The 26,618-nt window shown below is 43.5% G+C and overlaps 2 protein-coding genes across 2 annotated transcripts; one reads left to right on the top strand and one right to left on the bottom strand.

The window, feature by feature from the left end:
- Nucleotides 1–763: 763 nt before the first annotated feature.
- Nucleotides 764–3,693, bottom strand: LOC142795582 (centromere/kinetochore protein zw10 homolog). Its single transcript, XM_075886086.1, has one exon. It carries the CDS (start codon nucleotides 3,597–3,599, stop codon nucleotides 1,434–1,436), a length of 2,166 nt encoding a protein of 721 aa, XP_075742201.1. The 5' UTR covers nucleotides 3,600–3,693; the 3' UTR covers nucleotides 764–1,433.
- A 348-nt stretch (nucleotides 3,694–4,041) lies between these two features.
- On the top strand, nucleotides 4,042–26,415 carry LOC142795583 (protein IWS1 homolog A-like). Its single transcript, XM_075886087.1, has 13 exons — nucleotides 4,042–4,179; nucleotides 4,567–4,634; nucleotides 11,673–11,952; nucleotides 15,621–15,831; nucleotides 17,427–17,543; nucleotides 17,705–17,768; nucleotides 18,777–18,849; nucleotides 19,281–19,497; nucleotides 20,527–20,677; nucleotides 21,573–22,012; nucleotides 22,305–22,370; nucleotides 24,586–24,697; nucleotides 26,199–26,415. Exons 1-13 carry the CDS (start codon nucleotides 4,176–4,178, stop codon nucleotides 26,319–26,321), a joined length of 1,926 nt encoding a protein of 641 aa, XP_075742202.1. The 5' UTR covers nucleotides 4,042–4,175; the 3' UTR covers nucleotides 26,322–26,415.
- Nucleotides 26,416–26,618: the final 203 nt, after the last annotated feature.

Here is a 26,618-nt window from a genome sequence, read left to right on the forward strand (position 1 = left end):
ATAAGCATTGCACGAAGCGCTTTCACATTAACAACAAGCAACCTTTGGTTACAGAGTTTCTGATGTTGATGACAATAAATGTTTGGCCAACAATTGACATACCTCAAGTGTGCAAGCCGAGTTTTATTTCAGGGGCGAAGCTCCTGAAGGCGTGGGTCTGTCCATCTCTTGTATGTAGGTATGTGACCGCCTGTAGTTCCTCCTGTGACAACTGCCCACTTACTTCGTCCTTGCAAACATCCCACTACTCCCCATCGCCGATGCACCACTTTACCGGTCATAAGCAAATACTGTTGAGAAGTAGCCATATGAAGTGCAAGATGGTCATGTACTTGTATGCAGGTGCACGTTAAAGAACCATAGATTGTCCCACTGTGTCCATTCATTGTTTGCACGTGACTGCCTATAGTGCCACCTCTGGAAACTGCCCACTATTTCGTCCCCGAAAACATCCCACTACGCCCCATTATCGATCCACCACTTCACTGACCATAGAGCCGCTGTAATGAAGGGGGAACGAACGTATAGCTACCACTTGAGAATAATAAAAATTCTTGTATAAATATATAGTGTTTGTCACATCATTGATTATGCAGTGTTGATATTCATGGATGGTTCATGATTTAGCGATGAGACTCTCCAGCACTTCGCCCCCCATTCACTTCATGGATATGCTGTGATATTTTGGTTTACCTCGATATTTGTGTTCATTGTATGAAATTAGTTTTAAAAGTTCTAGTTAGAAAGCTGTAGTGTAATAGGCTTGTTTTCAGTGGACATTTATTCTTTTTGCTTTCTAAATACAAACCAAATTTAAACCTGGCGAGTACTTCTCTGTATTAGTTCCAACTTGCTGCAGTATGACTTTAGGATTCAAGATGAGAGTATTCAGAGTGAACATAATTAAATATAAACATGTATTTGCTCACTAGATCCAAATGTAAAACTAACACTTAAACATATATTAATTATAGCACATGTACTAAAGTAAACAAAACTCAACGGTAAGTGACAGACATGTCACATCATATGCATAACTCCGACTACAAAAAAAAAAAAGCAATCCACTGCACATATTCAATGATAAGTTTAGTGCTAGCAGAATATGCCAGTCCTGAATACAGTTGCATATGAGCGTGTGATAATATTTAACAAACTTTTGTTGAGGCAACATGTCAAAACTTAGAAGTAATATTTTAAATCACAGAAAAGCAGACACAAACATTTTGCTGTAGAGAAAATTTGCATCCCTTAAATGAAAAAAAAATTACGCTTATACGCTAATTCAATGCCTTACAATAATAGTTTAGGCAAATGATGATGGCATGCAGAATCCTGGTTGTCAATCGCATATACTACACTGCTTATGCAAGCAGGCACAAGGTGGCGTTAAAAAAAAATTGTCTGCAAATCAACTAAGCAATTACAAAGCATTAATTAGGTGGGACAGGCTGAGATTCCGTGTAGATGCTGCTTGATCGAATCTGTGCCAGTGCAGCAGCTCGTCTGTCTGTGTTTTGGAAAAGTGCCCTGATCAGCCTCTTCAATTCGTCAGGCAAGAAGCAAGCTGCCAGGGGACCCCTACCATCAGCCCATCGGTCCATTACTTCTCTCAAATTGAAGCGCAGAAGACTTTTGAGCTCGCAGAATTTCCTCCACTTGGGTACATGGTCAGAGGCTAGAACTCTCGCATCCAATGAGGAAGCAGGGATGTCAAATATGCTAACAGCTTGGTCAATCACCTTCTCAAACACTTGAGCTAGTTCTTCTGAAAGTGTGGACGCAATGTCTTCCATGCCGACTACACTTTTGATGACATTCTCGAGCACCGAGTTGAGGAGGCTACCTACAGCTTCCAAATAGCTTGTGATAGGCAGGACATCTAGCCAGACTCTCTTGAGCTGCTCTACGTGGAAAAGGCAGCGCCGCAAAGCAGCATCGAGGCCCTGGCTGTCTTCTGACAGTGGGACCTCACTCATGAAATCCAAAAGGTGCTTTCGTTGAGTATCCACCTGGTGGCAGAGGGCAACCCTTCCAATACAACGGATGCTCGAGGCAACATCCACAAGCGTGGTACGCCCGTGAAACCACACACCCAAGCACAGTAGTTCGTGGGCCATATAGAGGCAGTTGTTATGGTGTATTGCTGTCTGTACAGGGATAGTCTCGATTGCATGCTGGTGGTAAACTGGAGCGACACAGCAGTAGAGCTCACAGATGTGCCGCACGGCGCCCGCCTGCCACGACTGCTCACTGCAGCTGCCTTCAGGACTGTCCTTGGCGCCGTCTACCGTTTTCTTCAGCAAGGTGACCAGCTCTTTCACAGATTTGCTCACTTGGCACCTAGGAAACTTGAATGGGCTACCATTTAGGCAATGTTCCATGGACGAAGCCTGCTTCCCACTGATTGGCGGCTCTCCAACCACAATGGTGTCGTGCAGCTCCTGTTTCATTATAGCCCTCGCTTGCAGAAGGATGCCCTGGCTCTGCTTGCTTATGCAGAGAGCCTCCAGGTTTGAGACAAGGTTGGAAAATCCAGTCTTTTCGGACGAGAGCAAGTTCGTCGCAACTAACTGGTTGTGGAAATCTAGCAGGGCACTAGCTGGATAGCTGTCCAGGCGGCTGCCGTCGCTGGGGACGGCAGGTTCGAGGCAGCACTTGGCAACCGTGTCAGAAAACTCGCTGCCGATCACACTGCCCATGATTTTAATAAGGTCTACAGCAATAACGTTATGTGCTCGCAAACGGTTTGTGAGAAAGGTGAAGAGCGTCGACAAGTTAGCGAGTACGTCCTTCACGAGCGGCGCTTTCGACTCGTTAAACTCGACGCGGAAGGTCGTCGAGCCCGGCGACGTGACGATGACGGACTCGTACTTTATCATCGGCGTGACAATGTCCGCCAGCAGGGAACGGCCGAAGCGGGACATTTTCTCGCGCAGCTGCCCTTGTCTCTGGACGGCTTCCACGAGCCTGGCGAAAGCCTCAGCTTCTTCTTTGTGTGCCGTGGCGATCGTCAGCTCAGTCACGTGAGGGGTTCGGCCAATCTTCCAAATTATGTAACGCTTCCAGACCTCTGACAACTTGTAGATGAGCCGTTCACAGCGAATAACGTGTTCTGTGTGCAGCGCGTCGACAAGTTGAACCACAGGGCCGCCTTCAAGCTCGCTCACGATACTGCCGACTTCCTCCAGGTGCTGTGAACAGGCCAGGAGGTCTTCGGACACGAACTGTGCCTCTGCTTCTTCCAGCAGTTCGTGAAGGCGCGCATAGCGGCGTATCTGCGACGACTGCTGTTCGATAGTGGCCAGTTCGCGAGAGAGCATCTCGAACTCGTTGGTGGACTCCACTAGCCGCGGCTTTAAGTGATTTTCAATATTCTGAAACACTTCTTCGACGTCTTCCAAAGCCGTCTTCAGGGACCACACCAATTGCTCGGCGTCTCGATCGTAAGTCGAGAACATGTCATACTTGGAAACGAGCTTTCTTTCCATGTCCGTCTTCAAGTCCTCGATCTTGCGGGAAAGTCGAGACACGGCAGCGTTGAGGTTACCCTTTTCGAAGGACTCTTTAGGCTGCAGGACTTCCGCGACGAGCGACATGTTTAGCAAAAGGCACTGACGTTCGAAGCACGAGGAAGTTTTCTGTGGTTTAACGCTCACACAACACACAGCTCGACCACAGAACACGCGACGCTTCTACGCCAAAACGGCTCGACTCGCTTGACTGGCTTGACAGCGAAACAAGATGCACTACTGTTTCGACAACTCGGCTTGCTGCTAATTCATAAATAAATGTTGGCACAATATTGGTGCATAAAAATAAACCTTAAATGCAGTTTTCTCTCTTAGACTTAACTTTATTTAATTGATGTTTTCACATAAATTAATACAAGCTAGCGGCCTCAAGGCAAGCAGCGACAGAGGACAAAGAACGGAGGACACTTGTTTTTAAAAAGAACGTTACTTAGCGGCATCTGCTGGCACCTTCACTGGCTTCATTCCTTGAGTCATGACTTGTTGAGACATAGCCTCCTCTATGGTTGAGAACTTTCTATTCATAGACATCGCCATCGTTTCGAGGGTTTGTTGTGAGTGTTTCATGTGCTAGCAGTGGTGCTAGTTCTAAGTTCTCCACCCGCTGCGTACTGAAGCAAGCGATCTTGCCGGGTACCGAAAATGTGTAAGTTACGAGCACCAAGCCATGTAGAGTTCACGTTTTACTGAGTCTCTTGCCCCCCGATCGCGCTTTGCATGTCGTCAAAACATGGAGCGAGGAAACCTTCGCGTTCTCAGACGAACTTTAACATTTCTTCGTTTTTCTCTCTCTCAGGCGTATTCTTACTTGTTGCCGTGCATTCAAGAATAAATAAACCGAGGCAATAGGTTAAATTTTGAGTGCGGTCTTGGGCTATAGTGTGAGTGACACACTTACCGGCAACGCCAGAGGAGATTTACTGCCCTACACATCACTGCGTATTCTTTCCTGACGTCGGGGTCCAGGTGCCGCGAAAGGGACCTTTAGTCAATGTTTGTCAGTTTAATGCGATGGTCGATGTCTCCATTGCAGCGAACTCGGCGGGGTCGGATATGGAAGCTGGCAGCGAAGACGAAGGGCCCTGCAACGTTGCCAGCCCGGTGAGTTAAACGTCAAAATGTCGATTGTTGCTTGTTAACGAGCAGATCGCCATGTGCTCTGTTTGTAAGCGAATTACACCGTGTCATGCTGTGGTGCAGGCCTCGCTATCACAAGGCGCATAGCTAAAGCTGCGAATCTACGGTGCCTTGTTGTTATTTCACTTCCCTAACTGCTGTTGTGATGGAATGTCCAGTTGCGAAAGTTTGGTTTCCGTACGTTCGATTACGACGATGTTCGCCTCCTTTGGGAAAAAAATTATATATATATATATATATATATATATATTGTTGGGAGGGGCATAGCGAGGTGACGAGACCGGCCCGTATTGCGCGAAGGGTTGGCTGCCGGGTTGCGACGATCGGACATAGTCGCCGAACGTCTGAGGTCGACGGCGGCAGTAGCGGGCAACATGTCCGGGAGTAAAGCAGGCGTAGCATATCGGTCGGTTGTCGGGCGTCCTCCAAGAATTGGCGACTGGTGGTGCCGCCCAAAGTGCAGTATAAGCAGCCGGGTGTGCGGGCTGTGAGCGCGAGGTGTAGGGTGGTTGCGGAAGCCTACGCACAGCGTCTGCATATGTGAACGGCACTGCTACAGGCTGCATCACTTGCGAACAGGCGACAGGAGGAGCCACAGGCTGCGCTGCATACGTTAGGGGCGCGGCCACAGGCTGCACGGCTGGCGGATAGGCGACAGGAGGGCCTACCGGCTGCACGACACGCTGGCAGTGAACACGGCTGGATAGAGGCGGCTCGTGGTGCGCAACAGGAACAGCGTGGGCAACCTCTTCCGAAATAGCAGTGCGAAGCGGGGCAGGTAGACGGGTGGTGGTCTCGTGAGTGAAGGGCACTAGGGAAAGTTGGCGGGCGACTTCCTCACGGACGAAGGCTCGAACTTGCTGAAGCAACGGTGATTTGTCAGGCAGGGTGTCGAAACTGGACAGTGACTCACCACTATGCTGAGGCTGCCGAGTCAGAGTGCGTTGCTTCTTCAACTCGTCGTAGCTCTGACACAAGCTGACGACTTCGGAAACTGTGCTCGGATTTCTTGCCAAGAGCATTTGAAATGCGCCGTCGTCGATGCCCTTCAGGATGTGTTTGACCTTGTCAGATTCGGGCATGGTGTCATTCGCACGTCGACAAAGGTCAACGACGTCCTGAATGTAGCTGATAAAGGTCTCGCCAGTCTGCTGAGAGCGGACGCGCAAGCGCTGTTTGGCCCGCTGCTTGCGGACAGCCGGCCGACCGAACACTTCAGCACATGACGTCTTGAAGACGCTCCATGTGGGGATGTTGTGTTTGTGGTTATTAAACCACAATTCGGCGACGCCAGTGAGATAAAATATCACGTGGCCCAGCTTGTCGGCTTCATCCCACTTATTGTTGGCGCTCACCAGTTCGTAGTGCTCGAGTCAGTCTTCGACGTCGGTCCCATTCGCACCACTGAAGGCCTTCGGGTCCCGTAGCCTAGGATGGCCAGGGCAGTTGAACTGGGGCGAAGGTGTCGATGTAGTGGCGTTGTCAGTCATGACTGGCGGTAGCGTGCGGCTTCGCAGCTCCAGGGCGTAGCAACGGGGATTAACAGCACCTTCCACCAAATGTGAGGAGGTTTATTAGCCGTTAAAGACAGCGACGAGACAGCGTGAAGAACCGTCCAGCGATTGGCACAGCAACCGAAGCACGAGCCGAGAGAGTCGGGCGTTGGCGATGCTGTGTTGGGAAATAAATATATTTATCCTTGTTGACAACGCTCCCGTTGTGCCATATCCCATACCTTCACAAAAACTAACTGGCGCAATGAATTATTACTCCCCCTCTGTCTCTCTCTCTCTCTCTCTCTCTCTCTCTCTCTCTATATATATATATATATATATATATATATATATATATATATATATATATATATATATATATATATATATATATATATATATATATATATGAGATATAACAGACAGTAATGCCAAGGAATGTACAGGGGAAGTTATTAAAACCAATGGAATGTAAATAAGAAGAAAGAAAAGTGGATGAAAAAAGGTCGTAGGTTCGATTCCTGCTCACAGTTGGTAATTTTTTCATCCACTTTTCTTTCTTCTTATTTACATTCCATTGGTTTTAATAACTTCCCCTGTACATTCCTTGGCATTACTGTCTGTTATATCTCATTAATATTGTGTTAAAACACGGAAAAACGAGCCCTTAGGTATACACTTCTTTCCCTTATTTCATTGAACGAGGGTCTCGTACTGGCAGACTTGGTGTGTTTAGGTTGTATAAGAGGGACAATTAATCAGCTGCCCGCTCATAATAAGTTCACGTGCTACGTGGCGCCAAACATGCGCATAAGAGTGTTTTCACACTCGTTGTTTGGCTTATAGATGGCGCTGACTGTCACTCCTACTTCTAAATTCACAGATAACCCCAAAAAAGTGGATGGAGGGAGGGCCGCTGTGATAGCTCAGTGGTTAGAGCATAGAACGCGTAATTCGAAGGTCGTAGGTTCGATTCCTGCTCACAGTTGGTAATTTTTTCATCCACTTTTCTTTCTTCTTATTTACATTCCATTGGTTTTAATAACTTCCCCTGTACATTCCTTGGCATTACTGTCTGTTATATCTCATTAATATTGTGTTAAAACACGGAAAAACGAGCCCTTAGGTATACACTTCTTTCCCTTATATATATATATAATGCCTGGTAATCAGATTGTGCTGTTGGCTTATCCTAAAAATTAAATTAGGTGTTTGATGACTTGCACAAAGAAGATATGACCAACTCCTATATTTTGTATCATCTTTGTTTGCTAACTGGAAATTTCTCATAATAACAAGACTGCAATTTTAACAATACATCGTATTACATCCTGCATTATAAATATCACAGCATAAACAGAGACATCGTGTTTATTCCATCTTCTTTCTCTATGCGGAAGCCGCCAAGCTCGTACAATTGCACAGTGCTGTAGTCGGTAGCGACGCCTTATATAACATATCTCCTCTCGCAAAAAAACAACAGCAATGAAACACACACACTCAAACACAGTTATTGTTTACTCTCTAACAAAGTCCTTCAATTTCTTCGGAGTCTTCTTTTTACGCTTGCTTCTTCTTACGTTTGCATCAAATTCTGACAGATTGGTTGAAACTTGCATGCCCTTTGCAGAAGATGATCCAGGGTCAGTATTTTCATGGCCATCCGCTCCTGATGTGTCAGGTTGTGGTGCATGGATCACCGATTAGATGCAGGTGACCAGTTCATAACAGCAGAAGTGGCCGATTTCATTTTGTTGACTGCTCGGGGGTGAACAGCGGCCAGCTTGGATGTGTTCCACACACGCCCATCTTCCAAGAGGTATGAGGCCAGTCCATGTTTTCCAATGATCTTCTTTGGTGCGGATAACGGTGGAGACAGCTTGCTGTGGACTGCAAGTAATTTAACACGCACGTAATCACCAAAGACGAAGTTGGGTTTCTTGGCTCCACCTTTTTCATCGGTGTAGCTCTTTGACATCTTTTGCTTGTTTTTTACACGCTCTTGCAACTGCTCAATCGCCCTTGATGGGCCCATGCTGAAACATTTGTCAGGCAATCCCACTATGTCAAGTCTTGTGCGAAGTTGGCTTCTATGAAGAAGAATAGTGGGTGCCGCACTATTAGTTGCGTGAGGTGTTCAGTAGTATACTTGCAGGTAATCAAGCATGGCTATTCGTATATCACGTCGTTCAAACAGAGCTAGCTGAATATTCGACTTCAGCACCCTATAAAATCTTTCCACCAAGCAGCTGGCTCGTGCGTAATACCCAGAAGAGTTGTAATGCATTATTCCGCGCTCTGAGAAATTTGTCAAAGCTTGCTGGAGAGAACTGTGGTCTATTATCGAAGAGTTCAGACCATGTTATATTCTCTCGCACAAAAAGTTCAAGTAAAAACTTCTTCACTGTAGACGTGGTTGCATTTCGTACAAAAGCAGTTTCAGGCCACTTGCCATAATAGTTAATAACAGTTATCGCAAAATGGCGATGAGCCGAAGCTTGTGTGAAAGGTCCTACGATGTCGATGGCAATTTTTTCCCGTGCTGGAACAGGTTGCAGTGGCACTGCAAAGGTACGTGAAGAATTGGCATAAGACTGGCAAATCACGCTTGCGTGCTCCAGTTCTTCAATGTGGCTATTCATGCATGGTCACCAATAGAACTCTCTCAGGCGAGCTTCGTTTCGACTAATGCCTGGGTGTAACTCGTGGGCAAGATCCATAAAGCGGCGTGTCAGTCACAGGCACGACAAACCTGTCGCGCCGGCATAGGGTATCACTTGGGACAGAGAGTTCAGCTTTCACGTAAAAGTAAAAGTAAGGTAGCAACTCTTTTGACAGGGATTTCTCGTCAGGCCAAGAAGTAGTTGTGAAGTGCTTAACTTCATAGATAATCTGGTCGTTAGCGCTTGCTTCTTGAAGTTCTTGCATGGTAACTGTGGGAGACAACAGACAAATTCTTCTTCTGATGCATCGTGGATTAAACTCTGTATGGGTAGCTTGGAGAAAGCATCAGCCATGATGTTTTCGCTACTCTTCCTGTATTTCACGGGTATAGTTATAGCAGAGCAATCGTGAGGACCTGTGTGCAATCCTTAATGGTCAGTGACTGGCACCTTTCGACGAAAGGAGTGTAACCAGTGCTGCGTGATCCGTTCATAAAATGAAAGGTCGTCTCCACAGATAAATGCACCAGTGTTCGCAAGCCCAAACACAGGTAAGGGCCTCACGTTCACGGACTGAGTATTTCCGTTCATGCAGTTGAAGTGTGTGGGAGGCAAATGCATCGGTGTTTGCAGTGAGGTTCCATTGTCCTGCTGAAGTACAGCACCTAATTGATGTCCCGAGGCATTAGTTGTAACGTACGCAGGCAAGTGAGGATCAAAAAGCTGAAGAACTTCGCAGGATGTGAGCAGAGGTTCAGGCGCTCCAAACTGCTCTTTCCTGCCGCACTATAAATGAAAAATGCATTTCCTCGTAGCAAGGCACACATTGGCTCGACATTGTCCAAAATATGAGGAAAGAACCTGGAATAAAAGCCTGCAAGTCCCAGTAGTGAGCGGAGTTTATTAATATGAGTAAGTCATAGTGATAGATTATTGCCTCAATGGATGACATCAACAGAAATAGTCCTTTAGTGCTCATAACGTGACCTAGAGGTGTCAACTCTGCCACGTCAAAGACACCTTTGTTGTTGAGCCTGAGGCCAGCGTCAGAAAGACGTTGCAAAACAGTGCGAAAGGTTTCCAAATGGTCTTCTCGGGAGCACCCACACACTATGGCCAGCTTGTGGATGCGTACACAAGAAGAGAAGATGACAGACACGTAGGAAAAAGTAAGCAAGGTTTAATGAAACTACCAGACATAATATTCCCAGGAGAGCCAAGTTCATATTCTCTGTATACAAAACTTGTGCGATTTGCAAATCAGATAATAACATTAGTAACCATATTTTTTCTAAATAATGCATCTCCGACTTTGAATGCGTAGTCAAGGTACACTAATGCATGTGTGTTTGTTTCATTAAACGTGTTGCTAGTTCCAGTGTGTGTCTGTCGTCTTCCCTTCTTGAGTGCACATTATTAAGCTGGGTTTTTTCATTTCTTCAAGTATGTACCAACAGTCCCAGCAACAGATTCTCCAACTTACTTATAATACATGGGAATGAAGTGCTTATCACAGCCGGTGTCCTATGTGCAAAAGCTAAGGAATATTTGTTTACTTACTGAGTGACATACTTTCATGAAATTAGCATATTGTATTTGCTACGTGCTGCAGGGTTCACGCTTCATGAATTGTGTACACTAGTGAGACATAGCCTGTTTTAAAAGGTTGCTCCTTTAGAACAGTGGTAACCACCATTGCATGTGCTTGCCAAGCTTCTTTTCAATGATGTAATGGCACTAAATGTTGTTGGATGTTTAGTTTCGGTAATTGAACTTTCTGAACTGGCTCTATGAAAGAGTTAGGAACGAGAGGTGTATTCATTCTATAACTACACATTTGTGTAATGAGAAAAGAAGGGCACGAAGGAGGGGATATGAGCTATAAAGTTGTACTAAGTATAATCTAGCGATATGCATGTCATAACTTGTGCTCACGTTGAGCTCACCTATTTTTTAAGGTTATTTCTAGTCGGTCATTTTTCCCTGTTTTCCTGAGAAATTTGTGAATAATTGCCTTAATTGCTATTCTTGTCAATGTTGCCTGGGTGCTGTCGGTCAGTATCGGCCCTGATCCAATATCTTGATCATGATTAGCCAATTTGGTGCTGACAGTGGTATTAGGTTTCCACAGCAATATTTGTAAATGGGCCAGCGTCACTGTAGAAAGGTAGCGTGGCTACACTTATGTCTGCTTTAAAAATGATGGAATTTCTATACTTCAATGCTGCATTCTTATAGTATGCCATGTATTCTTTTGCTTCATACTAGCCTGTTGAGATATGCCTGTCATAGATTTATACAGAAGACGACATAACACCACCAAAATCTCTCTAAATGTCCGTGGTATGCAAAATTATAACTTCAATGTCTGCTGATTGTAAACATTGCCTCATTTTTTCATCTACGTGTTAGGATGGTGTTGCTTTTATAATTATGTTAATAGAATCTCCAATTTTTTGCCTGCACAATCAATGCAAAAAAGTGCAACTTGAAGTTCACCAATGAGGTATCACGTTAGGATATCTGCACAAGTATGATCAGTGCGCTCTTGAACAATTCACATGAAAAGGACTGAAGTTGATTTGTGGGGCTCTCAAGCAATCGAGGCTTCAAACTGTAATTGTTTTTGTTTTTTTTATTAAATGTATGTAAGGAGAGGTTGGTGCCAATGCGAACTGTAATTGTTGAGTTGATTGACAGCACTGTCTAAAAAAAAATGTCGCAATATTTTTTTGTCAGGCACCCCTTTCAAAAAAATTAATTTGGGGATACTTTTATTTTGCTGTTCCGTTTTTATTGCCTCATCGCTCACCTGTGCACAATTTTTTTCTTGTCTTGATCTCCAGTCACCGGTGGCATCACCCGACTCAAACAACAACAGTGAAAGTGTGCACAGTCCGGCAGGCTCCGACAATGAGGATGGGAGTGGCCAGGAGAGTGGTCAAGAAGATGAAGACAACAACGAGGTGTCCAGGGACTCTGGCAGTGAGGGGCAAGGTGACAGTGCGGGCAGTGGGTCAGACAATGAAAAGAACAGTGACGCAGAAGTGCGGAGTTCTCCGAGCTCTCCTGCTGCTGAAAACAACAGTGCCACTGGTGACCAGTCAGCGGGAGAAGAAGAAAACGGTGAGCTAATTAAAATTTCACCTAAATGAGCAACTTTGACATTTCATTGTGATTAGCTGCTGAGGCTGATTTGTGTGTGTTCCTTATTATCATTTATTTGTGGGCTTGCCAAAACTCTGTTCATACTGGGGTTCATTTTTCTGGCATTGCATAAGTGGAATTGTATGGTCCAGCTTAGGTCGACCCCTATGTTCTGGGTCCTCTTGCATATGTCTATAATGGCAGGAAAACATTGGAGAACTTCTCAGTTTAGATTCTGTAGTTCGAACCTTAATGGGGGACGGGTGCATTCAATGCAGGTTACATTGCATGAAGCACAGCAGGCACCAAACTGCTCGCAAGTTAGGGGTTATGCCAGTTGTTTTCGATCATTTGTGTATGTGGTGGTGTTACTCTTGACATTAAACAGCCTTGGCCACTGTTGACGTCGGAGTGAGACTGCTGAAGAGTTGTCGGGGTTGTCAGATGTATATGCTCTGCTCCAAACACACAATGTTTGGCAGCCATAATTGATGGACAATTTTATATACATATATTTATTTATTTATTTATTTATTTCAAAGTACCTTACAGGCCCCATGGGGGCATTGAGTAAGGGGGGCTATACATATATACAAATAAACTGGAAAAAATATACAAGACAGACAATTGAGCAAGGGGGGAATACATATAGACACCTCAAAATGAAAAAAAAAAGTACAAAAGAAACAATTGAGTAAGGGGCGCAATACTTATATACATCTCAAACTAAAACAAATACAAAAGAAACAATTGGAAAAGAATAAGTCAAACAAAAAGCACCAACATGTACAAAAGTTCAACATGTACAAAAGATACACGCATAGTAACCGTGGGCGAAACACTGTATTTCCTGCGCATGCAGCGGCCACAAGGCAGAATCCTCGCCCACATGAATGTGACAATCACAAAAATGAACCAATACGGACCAATGAATTATGATACGGCATCTACTTGCTGAGGCTTGTGAAGTGGCTTGATAAGATATGACGGAATGTGTCAAAGTTTGTCTGGGATGAAATGTCGTCAGGCAGACTGTTCCACAGACGGATAGCACGTGGAAGTGCGGACTGATTGAACGCGTTTGTTGAGCCGTATACACGGGAATAGCTAAGATGATTGTGTAGTCTACGTGAAGTGAGATATGGTTTTTGCAGACCAGTAACGGTGATTCGGGAAGAATGGGTAATTTTATGAAAGAATGACAGCAGGGCAATGTGGCGACGAATGTTCAAGAGTGGGAGTGAAAGTTCCTGTTTGATTTGTGATATACTAGAATGCGGACTGTAGTTATTGGCAATGAAGCGGCTTGCTCTATTCTGGATTCTTTCCAATGAGTCAATTAAGTATTTTTGATGGGGAGACCAAATAGAACAGGCATATTCTAGTTGAGGGCGAACCAGTGTCAAGTAAGATAATTTGCGAATGCCTGATGGTGCAGCTTTCAAGTTACGTCTCAAGAAATCTAGTGATTTCGAGGCGCTGGCAGAGATTGCCGTAATGTGGTCGGACCAGGATAGATTAGGTGTCAGTATTACGCCCAGGTACCGATATTGTGTTGCAGTCGATAGAATGGAATGATTAATACTGTAAGAGAATTCGGATATGCTAGGTTTACGTGTGAACGACATTACTTTGCATTTTGAGACATTTAGTGTCATCAGCCATGCACTACACCAACCATTAATTACGTTGAGGTCGTTTTGGAGTGACAGGTGATCTTCACTGTTCTTGATTGGACGGTAAATAATGCAGTCGTCAGCGAACACCCTGATGCAAGAAGAGACATGTTGCGGAAGATCATTGATGAATATGAGGAAAAGTAATGGCGCGAGTACACTGCCCTGTGGTACACCTGAAGAAACGTCAGATAGGGAAGAAGACAAATTGTTAACTGTTGTGTATTGCTGACGATTCGACAGGAAATTGCGAAGCCATGATAATGTACGGGAGTCTAATTTCAGGGCGGAAATTTTCGATATCAGGCGACAGTGTGCAACCCTGTCAAACGCCTTCGAATAGTCGAGGAACACGCAATCAGTTTGATAATTATTGTCCATATTTGCATGAAGCTCTGTGGTAAATTCAAACAACTGAGTCTCACACGAAAAGCCCTTTCTGAAACCGTGCTGATTTTTGAAAAAGAAATGATTGGATTCCAGATGCCTGTAAATATGTGAAGCGATGATGTGTTCTAGAATTTTACAACAAATACATGTAAGGGAAATAGAACGGTAATTTTCGCATGAGGTTTTATTTCCACTTTTGAATATTGGAATTATTTTCGCCAGCTTCCAGTCAGACGGTATCATGCCTGTTTCGAGAGACTGCCGGAATATATGAAGTAGTATTTTGCTTGTGACCATTACCGTATTCTTTAGCACCTTTGAGTTGATTCCATCCACGCCGCATGAAGACGACAACTTAAGATTATTTATGGCTGTAATTATGCCTTCTAATTGAATATCTATTGGTTCCATAAATTGGTAATCGAACTAAGCTACGTTGGGTATGTTGGTACTGTTTTCTTTTGTGAAGACAGAAGTGAAAAAGGAATTAAATGCTGTTGGACACTGGCTAGCTGTGAGAGGGACGTTGTTGCAGTCATGCAATGAGATGTGTTGGTTTTCGCTGGAGGGGTTTATGGCTTTCCAAAATTTAGCTGGGTTGTTTTTCAGTAGTGTTCCACAGTTCATTATAATTTATCATCACACATTCCGAACTACTAGTGATTGCTACTCTAAAAAGTAGCAACCACTCATGACAGTAACATAAATACTAATCTTTTTTATATGCTTCAGTGCCTTAGTAAACATACAATTTTACGATGATTATCCGAGTCTTGATGTGCCTTACATCAGGCAGGTTCTAGGTGGGTTCTCTAAAGGTGGCTGTCGCACAGTTTAGTGTATGCTGCATTATGTATGTGGTATTAAGCACACCTGTTGCTGTATGGTGTTTTCAAGAAAAAGAGACCCAAAAAAGCTAGTCCCCTCTGAAGTATAGTTACTGCTTTGTTTTCTCTTTCGTTGTCTTGTGATTAGATTAAGCTTAAGACATGGCTCATTAAATCATATGAAATGTCTGCCTTTCTCACATAGTCATTTTCGTTCTTGCCAATGCAAGCAAAAATGTTCCCACTAAAAAATGTCTGGCAGTGAAAGTTGGTGCGCTTTTGTGTGTACATGTGTCTTAGTTCAAATATTTAAGCCGCTGCAATGGTGTGGTGGTTAAAGTGCTCAGCTACTGGCCAGAAGGCCACGGTATCGATCTCAGCTGTGGTGGGTGCATTTCAATATACTCTTAATGCTGGAGACCCGCATACTGTGCAATGTCAGTGCAACACCAGATAGGCGAAATTTTCAAAGCCTTCCATTATGGCACCCCTCATTTTCATATTGTGGTTTTGGGATAACCTCAGACATTATTATTCTGCGAGTATTTCCTGGAAGCTAAAATGCAGAAATCTGCGGACAGGAACTCTTTGAAAGCGTGCTCATAAAGTTCAGTTCCTTGAGAACATTGTCTTGCGCTGTTAACATTCCGATGTCCAGACATTGTGTTCATGAGGCAAGTGAATGAATCTTTTTTCATAAAGCTTGTTATGCCTGCTGTTTCACTAGCTCACGGTTCTGTTGTTTTTATTTCAGCGCAAGGAGACGATGACCGGGAAAGCCGACAGAGCTCTACCTCGGGTGCAGGCGGTGAACAAGGGGTAGCAGAGCAGGCACAGTCAGACAGTGGACAGCAGCAAGATGACGATGACGAAGCACCGTCACTGCACGACAGCCCGCCTGCTAGCCCAAGCCCTTCAAACACTGGTGCTGAAGAGAGAAGTAGTGCTCCATCATCTCCTGTGAGGCGAGTCTAAACACAATAATGTTTACATACCTGCTTTAGATGTGCATACAGTTCAGGAGAAGTTATCGCAGAAGAGACACATATTCCCTTTCCTGCAGAAGGGAGAGAGATTGAACAACACCCGTAGGTCGCGGGATCGAATCTTGGCTGCGGCGGCTGCATTTGCGACGGAGGCGGAAATGTTGTAGGCCCGTGTGCTCAGATATGGGTGCACGTTAAAGAACCCCAGGTGGTCCAAATTTTCGAAGCCCTTCACTGCGGGGTCTCTCATAATCATATGGTGGTTTTGGGACGTTAAACCTCACATATCAATCAGATTGAACAACAGTAAGATCCAGAAAGAAACATGCACAGCGTTGTCTCTCATAGTCTACTTCACATCCAACTGACATGCAAGACAGCTGAAAAAGGAGACTTTCTGCGCATGTGCAAGATTATGTCATAATTCACTTGTCTGTCTCCTGCGAGTGCTCTGCCCACTTTGTTTTGTGCAGAGCACTTGGCATTATGGGACCATGCAAGCCACAACAACAATTGGGAATGCTTGTGATGTTGCTTGGATAAATAGAAGTGCAGCTCAGGGTGCAGTGCTGGTTTCAAAAAGTGTTAGCAATTTTAACTTCCCTTGTGCCACAAACACCATATGTACTATGTACATAATTTTAGTTATGTATGTATATGATTTTAGTTGGGTGCATTTACAGTGCAGACATCACTCTTCAACTACAGGCTGTCAGAGGGCCAGGACCGTCGCCGTGATTCACTGCACCCCGGTTCCGTCTCGGGTGGAGCCACAGACTTGATGGGGAGCCCTAGGGCTACATTCATTTTTCAGGACTATTCAATGAAGTTTTTGTCACGTCACGTCATTTGCATTATTGATGAGAGGAGTGAATAACAAAACATGGACGATTAGGGGGAGGCATCCTTGATATCACTGTGCCCTGAGCATCATCTCCAGCTGGTGAAAAAAAGGGTACGGGCTTTGGCACCATTCTATGGCTTCCAGGATGAAAGAAGTCACCCACCTCTAGGCAAAGGCAACACACACCTGGTTCTGGAATATAGTTTCTCTGCAGAGAGCTACTCAAAGGATGACTTGCTGCAAAGCTGCGAGCAAATATAATCTGTATTTTCACGAGCCTTCCATAGCCTTCTGCTAATATGTAGGGGGCTCAACCTAATAAAGTTGGGAATTTTTAATTCACTGCTGCCAGTATCTGAATTTCCTGGAAATAGGCCCACATACGAGGTACTGTGGTTTTTGAGACCACGAAGCCAAGCTAAAACTCTGTAATGAGACTGTGAATTATGTAATATAAGCACGACGAGTCCGCCTTTGCAGCATATAAAGATTCAATAACTTAGTAATATGAGCACTCACTGGAAAATGCTCAAAATATAGTCCTGCTGTCCTGTCTTCATTTCAGTGGCCCATATGATGGCCTAAAATAAACTTGCTACTTTAAATCTATAATAATTTTGTGAGGTCCTCTTGTTGAAGGAGCAAAGTAAACATGGCACAGCTTTTTTTCGTTTTCCATGGCTTTTTTTTCTTTTGCATTTATCGCTACGTACATCTGTGAAATGTGCAGGAGAAATTCCGAGGACGAAAAATACTCCGATCAGGAGGATGCGAAAGAAGCAAGATCGGACAAAGAGGAAGATGACTCGGACAAGGAAGACTCTGACAAGGATGACAGTGACAACGAGTAAGTGTGTAGTAGTGATTACTTAAAATGCATTTCAAATTCAGAAGCTGTAAAGTTCAAAGGAACTACCTGCATACTCACTGAAAGCATCATTCATGTTAAAAAACATCAGCCATGGAAACAAGGTTTAAATAAAGTTTCGCTTGTGTTTCGATTTGCAGGTCAAAGGTTGGAGAACTAATCGCAAACATCTTTGGCGACAGTGACGATGAATCTGAATTTGAGGTAAGTCTGGTTTTTGTTGCTTCTGGATTCAGCTTGGCTACTGTCACTTGCTTCAAATCTAATCTGACCTTGTTGCGAGCATACAATATTTTTGGCAAATGTCATTAAAGACGTGCTCTATACAAAACTATTTTCACTTGAGTTGCACTTCGTTAAGTAGTCACTGGAATGTTTTTTTTTCTTTAATGCAACTGGTCAGACTGCAACTTGAGTACATCATTCACACCGTAATTAATGCAGTGCACCTTGTATCAAGGGAGCTAAGAGCGATTAAAAGTAGCACTCCTTCCTAGCCACACCTTTCCTCCTCAACTTTCTCGATAAGCAGTCAGGGCTAAGCTCTGGCTTTTGCATTACTCTGTGCTTGTCTGATTGATCTTGCATCACCAGGTGGCACCACAAACCTACTGCTTGCATTTTCTCCCCTGGTACAAACGCTAACACGTATTTAACATGTATTTAACAAGTATTTAATACATATTAACAAGTATTTAAGCAGCTCATCGAAACTATCCCACCCTAACTACCATTATATTAATAGCCTTTCCATCACCCAATTCCTGATGTAATATCCCATCCGGGACCTTTGAGATAATAAAATGAGTGATTTAATGAGAAGCCAGTCAGTTGGGTCACACAAGTGACATCCCAAAACGGTGCCAAATCCCGAAACGAATGCAGCAGAAAAATCACTGCCGCTGTGTGTTGCAATCATTATTGATATGCGTGTTTTATACCTTAATTAATTAAAGACACTGACATTTCTCTTTAATTTAAATTTATGATCTATGTTATGAGCTCAATGGCTTGCTAAAGGACCGCCTCAACTGTATGAGGGTCCTCACTCCTGGCGCAGCATACCACAAGTGCTTTGATACAGCATATGCACTACTCTGAAATGCTGAAGTCATTAATGGGCTTGGTGTGTAATAGTGCTGAGGCAGTCTTAATACTTCATGTTCGTTGATGATTTGAGAGCTTATGTGAACATGCTTTTTCTTTTGTCAGGGCTTTGGAAATGAAGACCTGGTTAGCACAAAAAAGAAAAAGGATAAGGCAAAAAAAGGAAGAGCAAGGAAGGGTATGCATTTAGTTATGTCAGAACCAGTGTTGTGATTAACACACTGTGAACATTGTAGTTAGCATGTTGTGTACAACATCCACTCTTCGTGTACGCATGCCTGTGGTTGAACTTTGAGGTTTTCTTGATTGCTACTGCCCACTAGTGTCCAAAATTAATGCCGAAGCGGACTGCAGGTCATAACCAATTTTTGGTGATGTGAAGAGCACAGAGCTTATTTCCTCATGCCATCTTTCTTTGTTTTGAGAGAAGAAAGAAGTCGATTGAAGTGCGCAACAAATTCTTATAACTCTGCTTGACACATTTTAAATTCTTGTAGCTATTGATTCGTTAGGCTAAATACTATAATAATGAAGTCTTTCGACGATTACTTGGAAAAGTGTCACAGGGCACCTATAAAGAAACTTTCTGCCTTTTTTTGCGGCGTGCAGTGCTGTCTGACAGCGAGGAGGAGGAGGAGGACAATGAAGATAAGGAGGAAGAGAAGGCAGCTGACTCTGACGAGGATGAGGACAAGGACATGGGGGTGTCAGCCGAGCCAGAGGATCTTGGGGCTGAGGAAAGTGAGCAGCCAGCTCCAGCTAGCCAAGCTGTGCCGGATGTGTCCAGCTCCGACGATGAGCTCGAGCCTGACAGCCGCCGCTCGCGGTGCGTGGCTGCCAGCATACTCATTCTTCACACTTCTTGCTTTGTACCATTTTCACCTGCTGTACATCAGGCATGTAATCCAGTAGTTTATACAGGTTCATTTATCTGTGCTTAATATCACTGCATGCATAATTGTACAAGAGTATTTACCATTGTGCACGTTGTAAATGACTCGTCAGTATTGTGTCTGGGCATCATCCATAGAAGTGTTGGCATTTTGAATTGTTTATTAGGAGGCATGTGTAGTCAGCTCTTGCATACCGAGACATTATTTTAAGAAATTTTCTTTTGGAAAATGCAGCACGTCTTGAGAAATTTAAACTTCCAGCTGGCAGAGTGCTAAGTGATAATAATAGGCTCTTTATGAGTTGAGTTTGTTAACTACCCTACAAATGAACAGAATGAGTTGAAAAAAAAAAAAAGGAATGTTCTTCCCTTTCTTTGTGCGTATGTGTGCACTGATTTTTCTTATATGATGGTTGGTGGTAGTTAAGAGAAGCAAATAGTTACTGTGAATTCATACTTAATTAAAAAGACATTTGATTTACAAATGCTATATTTTAACTTTTTTTCCTTCTTACTGATTTACAGTTATATACGACAAATTCTGGTGCATTGCTGGTTTTAATTCATCTGGTTCGCCTTTTTATTTTTTGTGGCCATCGATGGTGACAACTGTGCACAATGGCACTGAAATAATTCATAGGATTGCTAGAGCTCTGATCGCTGACATGTGTAAGATCTCCTGTTCGTGTTACTAGTCTCAAGGGAGACAGTTTTTATAAATTGTCAAACTTGTTAACACACAGATATGACGAAGTAGTTAAAAATTGTTTTTATGGTATTGCTGTGTAATATGTACATATGTTACATTGAATATGAAAAGCAGTGAATGTATCTTTGTGTTGGTGCGATTGTGTTATGTTGAGGTTCGACAGCATGGTTTATCAACGTTATGTGTGCGTATTGAAACTGGTTGCACGCACTTAGAAGTTCAAATGCATCTTGCGATTGGTCCTTCTGTTTCAGAAATTCTGATTTCATGTCAGACTTCGACATTATGATGGCCAAGAAGAAAGAAGAAAACTCTCGGCGGAGGAAACGAAAAGATGTCGACATCATTAGTGACACTGATGACATCATAGTTGAAATAATTAAGGAAATGAAGGCTGCTGCCGAGGTTAGTGTGCTGCCTGTCATTCTTACAGCTGGCTTTGTAACATTTACTAGTATTTCAATGCCCGCACTGGTTCACTTCACCGTAGGTTAATTAGAATGACTGGTATACTGTCGGTGTCCTGGGTGATGTGCTGCTACTCACATTCTTTGATATAGAGCTCAAGCGAAATTTGCGGTTTTCTCTTTGCATGAAATGAGTGTAACACTTTATTTCCACTCATATTCACTGTTTTAGAAACCTTGGTTTGCACAAGCTAGAAAGTTTGCAAACTTCCTGTTTCTCTCTCAGCTGCTGTTGTGCATTTATTTATTTAGACGAGCAAAGGCCTTGTCAAGCTTTTCTTGATTGTCCCAGCACTTTTGTTTACGGTCAGAATGCCTCTTGGTAGGTAAGGTAGCAGCACTGTAGCAGGTGCTGTGAATATTAGTGTGCTTTGTTAGGGTCACTGAAGGAAGCATGCTAGATTTATTCTACACTTAAACCACGATATAACGAAACTGGATATAACGAAGTAAGTGAAAGGCTGTCTTGCAGTTGGTAGAGTGTTAGGAATAACCCTTTATAGTGAACTTTCGGATATAGCAAACTTATTTTTGCGTAAGATGCAACTTTGTTATAACAAGGGTTGAGTGTAGTTATCTTCAAAGGTGGGGATACATATTGTGTGGAATCCAGCTGTTTGTAAGTTGTCAATACCATGCTGGTACAACTTTTACGTTCTTGAAGCTAAAAATTTTATGTGCAGGCTGTGTCAGTTAGTACTATAAGTCTCGTTCTTGATAAGCTGTGAACTAATTCTTACCCTCTGCGTTCGTGGCACCTTGAAAAAATAATAAATAATGACAGCAAATATTTACTTAATTTAAAGAAAATGTTTTTGTGCCTTGGAATCTAGGAAGACAAGGAGCTGAATCAGGCCAAGCGTGCGGCGACTAAAAAACTGAAGCTGCTGCCGACGGTGCTGCCCCAGCTGAAGAAGCTGGACCTGAAGGGCGCCTTTCTGGACCAAGGGGTGCTGCACGCCATGGCCGAGTGGTTGGCTCCCCTGCCCGACAAGAGCCTGCCCCACCTGCAGATCCGCGAACACATGCTGCGCCTGCTGGGTGAGTTCCCTCCCCTGGACCAGGGTTTCCTCAAGTCGAGCGGCATTGGCCGGGCCGTCATGTACCTCTACAAACACCCCAAGGAGAGCAAGGAGAACCGTGAGAGAGCCGGCAGGCTCATCAACGAGTGGGCTCGACCCATCTTCAACTTGAACACAAACTACTCTTCCATCTCCAAGGAGGAACGTGAACAGAAGGACTTTGAGCGCATGCCCCAGAAGCGAAAAATCAGGTGGGCACACGTGATATCAACGAAAGTGGGGTTCGCACAGGAATACACGTGAATACAACAATGCCACATTGGATGCTGCAGAAATTCTGCAAGGTGGCGGGAAAGTCAAGAAGGCAAATTGACAACAACCTGTTTAATGTTTAAGCATGAAATTTCTTGTGGCTTTCTGATTGACCTATTTTTGTACAAATCTCAGCGCTTTTCAAGAACTGTAAGTGACTTGGAAGAATACTTTGATAAAAATTTCACTTTGTGAGGTTTTTGTTAACACCAATTGTACTCTTCCAAACAGGATGGAGTCCACCGAGGAGCCTCCAAGTAAAAAGGACATCGACAAGGCTTTAACTGGAGAGGACAAGTGAGTACCCGCATTGTTAATTGAAATTACAGTGATGGGGTTTCCAAGTGAGCACAAAGGTGTAGTTTTATGAAGGCGATGCTTTACACATCTACATACCTGGCAACAGAGAAATTCGTAAAACCCGCGAGTGGGGAAGGAGGGCGGGTGGTGACAGACTTTTTTTTTTTAATTTTAATAGATTTCACCTTAGCGACAAGCATAATTTTTTTTGCTGCCATAAGTAAAATCAAGGTGCTGAATTATTTTCTTTCATTTTTGACACCAAAAGAAAAAAAAAACATCACTAAAAGTAAAGGGGGGGGGGTGGGGCAAACACAAGCGCAAACATCAGAGCGTTGTGGTGTCATAATAGCTTGGAGTGTCCAAACACACGAGAATAGGGTTTTCCACTAAGGTGACAGTCTGAAAGGAGGAGCGCAAATGCTCCCAAAATTTCGCGTCATCAAAACAACTACCAAAACAATCATTTCCGTCAGAACAACTCTCGTATGTCTTACACGTGAACGCACGGGACGGCGCAGCTGGCTGCTGCGAAAACACGGGTCAAAGCTTTGGCTTTGCTCGATAGATTCTTTGGACAGGAACGCCAAAACACTTCTAGCCTTTTTAACGTCTTTATTGCCTTTAATCTACCGCTGCGTCAGCCACGTGCCCTCGGAGCTCGTAGATCGCTATTGTCGAGCGTTCGACTTTCGGAGTTCTGTCAGCCTTACATGATCAAGTCGAATGACTGCAGTTTCATCCACAGCGGTTGTGGCAACGACTATCACACGCACTGTAGAAAAAAGTGCTTGCATTGGTCGCACGCGTACTTCCGAAGCTTGAAGCACGCTGCTCTCGATCGGCCTTTGTTCGACGGTTTCGGTACAGAAGTTCATATCACACGCTGCGATCAGGAAAAGTGTGCAAACCGTTCAAATTTTGGCCTAATGGACACGTGAATTTGGCTGGGAATGTCACGAATTTGTATTTTCCGAGGTTTTGCATCACTGAAACTGTACTGTATGTTTAGATGAATGCCTCTCAAATTCGTTTATAATGAAATGCGATAGGCTGGCAAAGAGCCTGGAACAGACTGACCTGCATTTTTGTCAATGCGGCCAGATCTCGCACGCATTTTGTGATTTTCGAGAGATTTTCATGGCAACAATACAAACGGGAGAAACGGCCGAGATCCGGGAGTGTCCCGGACAATGAGGGAGACTTGGCAGGTATGTGATGATAATAACACCAATACATATTGTTCTCTTTTGGTGGCAAAATATCGCACAATGCCGTTTTTGTGGCCTCTGCGACTAGCTACGGCAATGCGCCGAAGCCAATGGCGGAGGCGACGCTTTATTTTTTTTAATCGGAAATGAAATGTTTTTCTTAAAATCTAGGCAAGATTTGTAAAATCGTAAGCACGGTCGAAATTTAAAAATTTTATGGGAAAATTAAAAGAGTGGGCTTGTTCAGCAGTAATTCGATTTTAGCTGTATTTATTGATAATAGTGTTGTCATCGTTTGAATTAATCTCCTGAAGATACAAAAGAGACTTCTACAATACATAACAAGAATGCATAGCAATGGCTGTGTGGGAAAGTGCTCTGCGTCACCCGAGATGAAGGAATTCGTTCGAGAGCTTATAAAGCCAACATTGAATGGATCCAGCACTTCGAAGAATGAAAGAACCTTTCCCTCCACCGTCGCACAGCTATGTGCAAATGTCTACCTTAATTTGAAGGAGGAATTTTTTTTTCCTTTCTTTTCACTCGTTCTAATGCAAGGGAGGACTGCAGTTCATTGATGGCAAGTACCACCAAAGGTATTTATAAAAAAGAACAAAAAAGATTTGCGTCAATTGCTCCATGTAGTGGCCACACCAACAAATTTGAACCAGAATTTCAGAAAGATACATGCAGCCATTACTTGGGTACATGCGGCATTATTTAATTAAGGGACAGTTTTTTTTTGGTTACGTTCATACTTTAATGAAGAAAACAAACAAACCATCATATTTTTATTTTTCCTAGGTTTGCTATAGTACATGTATTCATAGGTCTGAAGTTCCATCCAGAAAGTAACCACAATGCCACTGATTTAAAATGTAGAGTCATTCTTCTGATAAAAGGAGGTCGCGGCTGCACTGATGACAGAACTTAGGGCAAGTGTGACATCACACCCATTTCTTGTCGGTTTGTGTGTTCTGAAACAGCTTATTGTTTACCAGGTCTCTGAGGCCTGGTGAAAAAGGATGGGTGGCAAGGGCTCGTGTGCCAATGCCGTCGACGAAGGACTACGTGGTCCGGCCAAAATGGAACTGTGATACAGAGTTTGTCAAGGTGTGTGATCCGTGACCGTGCGAAAGCTTTTCACAGTATCACAGTGTGGTGTGCATGCTTTACTTCCCTGTATCTCTGTTGAATGCAACTCTAAATTGCAAGTTTTCATAGACCTCTGTACTTCAAGCATAAGCATTGTGTCCAACTTGGAGTACACTTAAAAACCAACCAAAATAGTACCACTTTATCGTGTTTCTTTAACTTGGCATGGTCTTTGCAGTATAGAAATTGGAACTGCATTTTAACATGGCAACTGCACATTACGACCGTGGTAGGACACCAATTATTTCCATTTACTGTGCTTGTAATGGCATATTGAGCTTCGGTGCACGTTGTAGTTTCATACAATAATACCTAGAAGGGAATCTGGCACTAGTGTCTATGCGGGCTCCTTCAACGGCGCTTGTACCACCATGGAAATTATGGGAAGTACAGGCTTCCGATCTGCTTCTGATGGATCACATTCTTGAGATTCGCAACGCTTGTTTGCCGAGTGCAAAACAAACTGCTGTGAGGTTATATCTAATTGAATCTTACTTCCTTGTTTTGTACGTAAATCTAACTGCAAAAAGTTTTCGCGACTATGAAGTAGAATTGAAACCCATAGAAATGCAACCACCTAGGTATGCATTGCTTTGCCATTACGTTCCATATTTGGCATCAAGAGGTAATGATTAATTTTTTACAACACTCGCAAACAAACACGCTTGTTCCTTTCCTTAAATGTACGCATTATCTATTTATGTAAATAACAGTACCATATTAAGTGAGAAGAAATGTGTCGTCTGCTGCGATACCAGGTGTGCCTGTCCGAGTGGTCTGACCCCAACGCACCTCTCGTTTTGTTGTGAAGTCAAGCATAGGAGCGTGACGGTGCGTCTAACTAGCTTTGCCGTAGTTTTGCAGTCGACATAAAAAGTTCTGGCAAGAAGCGATTATGAAAAAACGTGAACTCGATGCAACATTCTGCACTGGCATGAGACGCTACATCTATGGCCAGGGGTGTGTGGACGACGCTTTGCTTCAACTGTCAAATACGACTTGTAAAGCTCCAACGTAGTAGCAAATCAAGAGACCAAGCGGTCTTCAGCCTATTTGAATGACAAAGGCGCTGCTTCAGAGCTTTACAGCACACCCCACTACCCACGCTGCACAAAGAATGAAACTGAAACTAGAAAAAGTTTTGTAAACAGTTTGCTAGCTTCCGCAATCCAATTTGAAGCCTGTACCTCTTATTATTGCTGTAGGGGTACACGATCGCAGCGCCATATTTCTCTCTGGGTATTATTGTATGAAACTTTATGGCGCATGTTATGCCCATGTATGGCACCAACTAGCTCCATTTCCTATGCTTGTAATTTGGTATTTCTTGGTTGTTGTGCCTTTCACAAAAACTGAAAACTTCAAATCATGCTCAACAGTGTATCGTAGAAAGTTTGAGCTGATAGAGTTGCTCTTTTTATTCTTCTATATTTATAGTATTGCCCTTGATTTCTCGTAGAACACCAAGAAGACTGTGACAAGGCTTGACAAGCACATGCGGATGATTCAAGAGAGGAAAAAGAGATCCAAGGCTCAGAGAGCAGTCACTATTAGTATAGAGGGAAGGCATATGTCCTTGTGATTGTTCATTTTAACATTTTTTTTTTTAGGATCTACAACTGTTGCCGCATTACACAATCAGAAGTGTAAAGAAATAAAATATGCATGTGTGTAAACGTGTTTTCATGCTTTTTGCTCATCACTGTATCCTTACACAAAAGGCACACTTGAACAATGTAAGTCAAGATTATTTGCACTTTGTTTCACTAGTTATATGCGCTAGCTCGTGTTCATCTCAATTGTGGGCTAAAATATTATTTTCTACACTGGTTTCAGAAAAGAAAACTATCGTCCTAGGCCAGTACCATAGACTGAGTAA

This window comes from Rhipicephalus microplus, unplaced genomic scaffold, assembly GCF_043290135.1.
Source record: "Rhipicephalus microplus isolate Deutch F79 unplaced genomic scaffold, USDA_Rmic scaffold_744, whole genome shotgun sequence".
In the NCBI taxonomy this organism is placed as follows: domain Eukaryota; kingdom Metazoa; phylum Arthropoda; class Arachnida; order Ixodida; family Ixodidae; genus Rhipicephalus; species Rhipicephalus microplus.

Excerpts from the sequence above, each read along its gene's own strand:
- LOC142795582 (XM_075886086.1), bottom strand. The coding sequence starts at position 3,599 with ATGTCGCTCGTCGCGGAAGTCCTGCAGCCTAAAGAGTCCTTCGAAAAG.
- LOC142795583 (XM_075886087.1), top strand. Across the intron at positions 11,953-15,620 it reads AGCGGGAGAAGAAGAAAACG|CGCAAGGAGACGATGACCGG; the intron begins GTGAGCTAATTA and ends TTTTTATTTCAG. Across the intron at positions 17,544-17,704 it reads AAGGATGACAGTGACAACGA|GTCAAAGGTTGGAGAACTAA; the intron begins GTAAGTGTGTAG and ends TTCGATTTGCAG.